General features: G+C 52.0%; 1 protein-coding gene across 1 annotated transcript in view; it reads right to left on the reverse strand.

Annotated features, from left to right (window-relative positions):
• The window catches only part of Ptprn2 (protein tyrosine phosphatase receptor type N2), a 680,302-nt gene extending 679,987 nt beyond the window's left edge, over nt 1-315 (reverse strand). The window contains exon 1 of the mRNA XM_027417041.2: nt 207-315. Coding sequence (XP_027272842.1) covers nt 207-315 — 109 coding nt within the window. The remainder of the gene's footprint in view (nt 1-206) is intronic.
• Between the last annotated feature and the right edge of the window lie 7,590 nt (nt 316-7,905).

The following is a 7,905-nucleotide window of genomic DNA, read 5'->3' on the forward strand; positions in this document are numbered from 1 at the left end:
CGGTGGCCACAGGGGGGTGGGGTCGGCCCCCGGGGAGGGAAACTGAGGCGGGAGGGGGGTGGGGTGGGGGAAGGCGAGCGAAACCCGCCCCACGTAGCCGCGGGGACCGGAAGACGCACGGCGGGGGGCCCCGCGCGGGGCCTGCGGCTGCGCACGGGCACGCGGGACCCAGCTCCTGCTCCCATTCCCCGGCGCCCCTCACTCACCCAGGCGCCCCGGGAGCTGCCGGCCGCGGGCAGACGCGGGGGCGGGCAGGGCGCGAGGCAGCGGCGGCGGAAGCAGCAACAGCAGCAGAAGCGGGAGCGGCGGCCCCATCCCCGCGGCCGGGTTGGCGCTCAGTCCATGGCAGCGCGGGAGCGAGGGGACCGACCCGGGTTAGTTAGCCAGGCGGCGCCAGCTCCCTTTGCTGCGCTCTCCGGCGCTCCTGCGGCGGCGCCGGCCGAGCTTCAGCACCGGACAGCGCCAGCGGCCCCACCCCCGCCGCCGGCCCCGCCCATGACCACGCCCTCTGCCAGCCATGCACGCTCGGACACGCCCACCTCGCGGGGTTGGGCCGGAGGGGCTTGCTCCCGGGAATTAGCGGGGGCCCTATGCGCCCCCCCACACACACACACACCAGCGGCTTGCTGTCCCCTCCGCTCTGGGACCGAGACACCAGGACGTGGAGGAGACGCGTGGAAGTGCGGCTGTGCCACCGCAACACCCAGTTCCTCCTTGCTCGGTTGTGTTTAAATCCAGCGGGCAGTCAGTAAGTGGCCGGCGGCAGTGGGCCGAGTTTGGTCTCGGCAGCAGGAAACTTAAACTCACACGGACAGGAAACCTGAAGAGGAGGTTGGATGGGATGGAATGTCTAGGCAGGGCGTGGGGGGCCCCAAACAGTACAAGAGGAGCCAGGGTGACCCGTAGTGTGTACCCCGAGCTGTGGTGAGGTCAGGGTTTCAGACATGTTTGCCTGGGATCCTTCCATGCTCGCAGTCCAGTCCATCGCTGGAATGGCCGGAGGGATCTTGGCCATCACTCCCAGTGCTGAGGGGACCCGGTGTAGGTTGTCGGGCCGCTTTCCAAAAGGCCCCAGACAAAGGCGGCATTCGATGGGGCCGTCGGTGCCTCTGGCATCAGAAGACTGTGGGACGGTGTGTGTGTGTGTGTGTGTGTGTGTGTGTGTGTGTGTGTGTGTGTGTCAGTGGGTTTGTTTTGAGTGTGACAGTCCCCAAGTATGCATGATTGCATGTGAGAGGACAGGCCACTTCCTCCCTGGCTTCTTCCACAGAGCCAGTCCCTTCCCAGATCATGCCTTCCTTGTGGCACTGCTGGGAGCCCTGGCCACCCACACCTGTTTGCTCCCGGCCGGGCCAGCCTTCCCACTTCCATCCCTGCCTTCAATGTCCCTTGCCACAATGTCCCTTGGACACAAATGGCCTCTATTTGTTCTGACTGGGGTTTGGCGTGGCAGTGAGGGAGTTATACTTCAGTCCAGCCTATCTACAACCAACAAGACTAGGTGTTGGGCCTGACAGTTCTCAGATCTCCTCCTTCAACCATCTGTGGGCCCCATCCTTTTGTCTCAGCCTCTCCCTCAGACCTGGCACCCCCCCCCCTTGGGGAAGTGAGAAGTCACCTTTATTTGCAAAGGCCTTGGGGACTCCTAGGGAGAAAAAGCGCCCACTCCAGAGGACAACAGCTTTTCAGTGGCACTGTCCTCTACAAGGCCAGACCAGCCGTCACCTGTGGTCCTGCAAAAGTCCATCTGGTTAGGAAGGATGATGAGTCTAGTAAAAAAAAAAAAAAACTTACCATTTTCAGTAGCCTAGACTGTGTGCCTCCGCCGTTAGAACTTGGCACTTCCCCCAAATGGTACAAGACCCTTGAGCAGACATCAAGGAGATTGACTCTCTTACAGACTCTAAGAACTGCTGCCAGTGTCCTGTGTCTCAGCCTAACTTAGAGTATCCTGAGTGAACTCAGGGGCATGGGAAGAGGGCGGATGATGGAGCACCACCTGACAGCCTGGATGGGCAGATATGTCCCCCCAGATCCTAACAGTCACCTCATGGATTTGGGGACAAGAACAAAGGGAGGAGAAAAGACAGGAAGCTGAGTGGGTCCTTCGTGACAGCAGTGACATTCAGACACGGAGGGCAGGGACATGCCGGTGCTGGGTGAGTTCTCAGGACAAGGCCTTATCAGCGTATCCTACCAGAGTTTTCAGTTTCTCCCAGTGCAGAGGAACAGCCGAATTACACGGCCCTCGACTAAGTGAAAGTCAATACACCTCCATGCGGAAGGGTCGGCTCCCCCCAAAGCCAGACCTGACCACACCTGCAGTGACCCAGGGACTTGTGGAGCCTACGCCATCTGTCACAACCATAGGCAGCTAAGTAGGGCACCAGGAAGACCCAGACTAGCTTTCCAGAGCAGCCTGTGCCTACATCCTGGAGCACTGTTTATTCTGGGCTGTGGTGTCTCTCTCCTCATGCAGCCTTGTTTGTAGTTAAACAGGTTCTAGGCTGGGATTATTTGCCCTTTCGATATTTGACTTGCTGCTTAACAGTTTCCTGAGCAAGGTCCTGCTTCACTACAGCAGCCCCCCTGAACTTCAGAGCTCTGTGTCAACACAAAAGGTAGAAGAAAACGCCCAAGAGGAGGGGACAGGAGGGGCTACAAAGACTGTCAGGAACAAACACAGCACAGCTCTGGGGAGACAGCCCAGCAGACAAAGCACACACACACACATTCACAGAACACACACACACCCGTGCCCCGTGCAGATGTGGGACCAGTGTAAAGATAGGCATGGTGGCACACCAGTCTGTCACCCTGCTCCTACAGAAAGGTGAGAGGCAGAAATGGGAGAACCCCGGAAGTGAGGCAGGCCAGCATAGAGAATAATTCACTAACCTGGCTTGATTTAGGTCACGCACACACATTCCTGCTTCCAACAGTGCATGTAGCAGGCTGGCTACTTTATTTACTTGTACTACGTGCATGCACGTCCCCCTCGGAGAACAGTGCACCCCAACCTTGGACCCCAGCCTGCTCTCTTCCCCTTAAACCATCAAACTCTGACAGTTTATGCCCAAATGCATTCCCGGTACATTCTGGAGGGACAGCCAGAACTGCTTTGGGGTTAGTGTGCTGCAATAGGGGAAAATGAACTTTTAGAGAGAATCTATTTGCTGTCTTATGTCAATGCACAATTGAGTATGCTTGTAATTCAAACCAAATTATGGGGAGGGCCACAAGCTATAGAAAAAAATGATTATATTATCACCTTATCCATCAAAACAGAGAAACACCTTCACTTAGACCCCTTAATAACCAAACTCCCCTTCCTCTCTAACTCCATCAAAGGAAGAATCATTGGGGGCCTGAGTACCCTTCCTCACAGCCAGCTCTCCATTGTGACAGTAGCCCCCTCTCTAATCTGCACTGTTGCTTCGCTGTGAATAAAATTACCTTGCTACTTTTGCAAACCTCCCTGACCCTTTATTTCAGCACTTTCAGAACCTGGAAACAAGCTTTGCAGGACAGCTAACCTGGCACATGCTATAGCAAACAATGAAAGGAAGGTTGTGTCTCAAGGTAGGAGTCAAGGGCTGACAACACAGGATGTTCTCTGACCTCCATGCTACGATATGAATGCACACAAACACGTATCATACATGCACTCAGATAATATAGGCACCCGTGGCACAGGAGGAAAAAAGTAATAAAAGCTAATGAAGAAGTCTAAAGCCTTATAGCTAGAACAGAGAGTCCATGGCCGGCACCATCTGTTCCTCCTAATCTAGGCTCTGCACAATGACCAGGACAGATAGACAGAAAAAGAAAAGAAAAGAAAAAAAAAAGAGCTGGTTCTCTCTCCCTCCCTCCCTGTCTTTCTCCTTCCCTTCCTCCCTCTCTCTTCTCTCCCTCTCTCCCTCCCTCTGTCTCTCCTCTCTCTCCCTCTCCTCCCTCCTCTCTCTGTCTCTCTGTCTCTCTCTCTCTGTCTCTCTCTCTCTCTCCTATCTCCCTCTCCTCCCACTGCCTCCTCTCCCTCCCTGTCTCTCCTCTCTCTCTCCCTCTCCTCCCTCCTCTCTCTCTCTCTCTCTCTCTCTCTCTCTCTCTCTCTCTCTCTCTATTTATTTCTGTTCTCTTAAGGAAAATAGAAAAGAATGGAAAGTGACATGGCCTATTCGATCTGGCTAATAGTTGGAATTACGGGGCTCTCTTTAGCCTTTAGNCTCTCTCTCTCTCTCTCTCTCTCTCTCTCTCTCTCTCTCTCTCGTGTGTGTCTCTCTCTCCTCCCACTGCCTCCTCTCCCTCCCTGTCTCTCCTCTCTCTCTCCCTCCCTCCTCCCTCCTTCCTGTATGTGACTTTTATATGATCTCATGCTCCTGCCATCATGCTTTTCCCACCATGATGGGCTGTGTCCTTAAACTGTGAAACCAACCCTTGCTCTTTTAGATGGCTTTGTCAGATTCTGTCGCCTGGGCTGATAATCATCGGGCTCGTAACATGCCAGGCATTTGTTTTCCCATCATGAAAACACACTCCTTTCCTCTGCAATCCTCAGGCCCTAGTCCACATGGCTCCTTCACAGGTCTCATCTACCTGAGGAGTCCCACAGTGGGACTCAGGGACACAGGGCTCACATCCATTTTCTGCAAACTCTTGGTCAATCTCCTGATCTCTCTGCCTTTATCAGTGCAAATTGACCAAAACTATGGTGATGTTTAGCAAGGAATAGAAATCACTCAAAATGGGATCACTATGCTTCTGATTTTCTTTAAAAAAAAAAAAAAGTCACAAGGCTGAAGAGATGGCTCTGTGGTTGAAAGTGCATAGTAGTCTTGCAGAAGATCTGAATTCAGTTTCCACAGAGGCTCACAGCTGCCTATGATTCCAGCTCCACATGGATCTGGTGCTCCTGTCCTCTATGGGCAACACACACACACACACACACACACACACACACACCAGTGTTGTGATATAAGGAAGCAAAAAAAGGCCACAGTGGTCAGTCAACAAAACAAAGCTAATATATAAACTCTGTTCAGGACTCAAAACCATGACTGGGCCTCACAGTGGGAGGAAGAGCCCTAGACAGAAACAATACACTCTGTGGAGAATCCAAACATAATGAGGCCTTGCAAGAAAGGAGAGGCCACCCTTTAAATCCTGGAGAGGACCTTCATTGAGAGTGGGAATGGGAGAGAGAGGGGCCTCCAGAGGAGCCCTCAGTGAGAAGCCCTAACCAAATTCTTGATCAGCTTCCCTGGGGACTCTCAGTCCAAACCCCAGGACAAAGGAAGGACCTAACTTTACAACCTTTCAGGGGTGGCAGGAGGCTTCCCGTCACATGATCAGCATCACCATGAAATATATAACAAGGAGCAGAGAGAGACCAGGTACCATAAACAGCAGGAGGCAGGGCTATGGCATCAAGCATGTGCATAATTAAAAAGTATTCCTTTACAGTCACTGTTACAGGGGGTCATGAGCATGTGACTCAGCTGTGAATCCTAGGGCTTACACCTGTCATCAGATGGCACCAGGTAATGCCATGATTTCCTTCTCCAGGTAGAAGGCCTGGGGGTTGGTGTCTTCAAGCACCAACAGCTGTTGAAATAGCTCTACAAAGGACAAAAACAAGGGAAGAGTGGTAGTCTGAATGTCATTGGCCCCTATAATCTCAGGAAGTGGTGCTATTAAGAGGTGTGGCTTTGTTGGAGTAGGTATGGTTTTGCTGGAGGAAGTGTGTCACTGTGGGGGTGGGCTTTGAGGTCTCCTATGCTCAAGATACCACCTAGTGTCGTAGACCATTTCCTGTAGCCTTCCAATCAAGATGTAGCCAGGACCATGTCTGCCTACACACTGCCATGATGATAATGGACTAAACCTCTGAACTGTAAGTGAGCCACCTCAATTAAATGTTTCCCTTTATAAGAGTTGGCCTCATGACGGTGTCTCTTCGCAGCAATAGAAACCTTAATGGAAGACAGTAAGCTTTTAGAGCAAGTGGTCAGTTAGCTTCTCCATGCTCCCTGCTGGGGATGTATAATGCCTGGCAGGGGGGTGGAGGGGAGGCATGAGGGGACAGGCTCAATCCCTGTTCCTTTAGGGAAATGTTTCAGTCCTTACTAAATGACACAGTATGTTTCCTTTAGTAACATACTAATTAAGTAGTATGTTACTAATTAAAATAATCCAAACTCCCTGACTCCCACATTTAATTGCTTTCTCCACCATTTAAACAGCCCACCCTGCTAGCTGAACAGCAAACATGGCTGTCAGCCCCTGGAGAGGATGGCCAGGGTTCGGGCTGTGAAGTCTATTGAAAACTCTGTAGGAATAGCAGCCAGTCGTTCTGACCCTTGTGGAAGCTAAGCGTAACTCTGTTGCCTGTAAATGCCACCCCATTCTGTAAGGTGCTGTTTCCACAGCCTGGCCTCACTTCCCAGCTACAGGGAGTTTCCAGGCCCCAGGAGAGTGTCACTGGCTCCAGAGTGCAATTCCAGAGTAGGAGAAGAAAGGTACACACACTCCCAGTATCGCTCTAGGACCCTGAACCTCTGATGAATTGAGCTTAGTATGTTATATACCTCGTTAACAGCATTTTGCTAGTTAGGAGACAGCAAGAAACAAAATCAAGAAGTCTGGATGGAGCCGGGCGTTGGTGGCACACGCCTTTAATCCCAGCATTCGAGAGGCAGAGGCAGCCTGGTCTCCAGAGCCAGTGCCAGGATAGGCTCCAAAGCTACACAGAGAAACAAAAGAAGAAGAAGAAGGAGAAGGAGAAGGAGAAGGAGAAGTCTGAATGGTTTCCTTGGTGGTGTGGTGTTGGCAGTGTTGGTGGGGAATAATCACAGTGGTGGTCATTAGGATTGTTTCTGGTAGTGATTCTTTTTCTTTTTTTAAAGATTTATTTGTTTATTATGTAGACAGTGTTCTGCCTCCGTGTATATCTGCCTGCAAGTCAGAAGAGGGCATCAGATCTCACTACAGATGGTTTGTGAGCCACCGTGTGGTTGCTGGGAATTGAACTCAGGACCTCTGGAAGAGCTGCTAGTGCTCTTAACTTCTGAGCCATCTCTCCAGCCCTTTGGTAGTGATTCTAATGTTCGATGTGCTGGTTGTGATCGTGATGGTGGTGGTGGCAGTGGCTGAAGCAAAAGTGATGGAAGAGATAGAGCGGGTGCTGGCCGGGGTGTGTTGATCAGGGTGGGGTTGTTGGGGTAGTTACCCTGGGTTGGAGATAATGGTGGTGAGGCAGCAGATACTGTCGGCGTGATTAGGGTATAAGTGGTGGTGGTGACGCTGGTGTGGTGACAGTGGTGATAGTTGATAGTGACAGTTGCCATGGTGAAGACTATCTGTAGTGACGGTGATCTTAATGAAGTGGTGGTGGCAATGAGGCTGGTTATGTCAGTGGTTACAGGGTGAAGATGACAGAGGTGGCGATGGTGGGAGTGACGACGGCGGCGGCAATGACGATTTAGAGATAAGAGTGTTGGTGATGGCAGTGTCTACGCAGACCTTCCCCATTGCAAGGCCAAGTAAACTTTGACTTTTCCTTTAGGACTTCTCCCCTGAACTGCTGTCCGTCAAGTGGCCATAAGTAAGGCTTGCACCCCAAAGCAACTCAAACAGACCATCTCCCTGGAACGTGAGTGTGAGCGGATGGAGTTAGGCAGGATGTGGCTGGGGTGGCCACGTAGATTTAGCACCAAGGCCCAGCCCTTGGTGTTTGTGGCTCAGGTTGTGTCCCTGTTTGCACCTTGTCCTGGACTCTATGGACAAGTTGCCTTCTAATAAGGTCTACAGTTGCTGCCTTCTTTCGGTCACTTGACTGAGAAACCTGGCAGCCCCTGTAAGGGGTGGGGGTGTCGTCATAAAATCTTTACTAGATTTTATTTTATTTTA

Source organism: Cricetulus griseus, chromosome 5 (assembly GCF_003668045.3).
Source record: "Cricetulus griseus strain 17A/GY chromosome 5, alternate assembly CriGri-PICRH-1.0, whole genome shotgun sequence".
In the NCBI taxonomy this organism is placed as follows: Eukaryota; Metazoa; Chordata; class Mammalia; order Rodentia; family Cricetidae; genus Cricetulus; species Cricetulus griseus.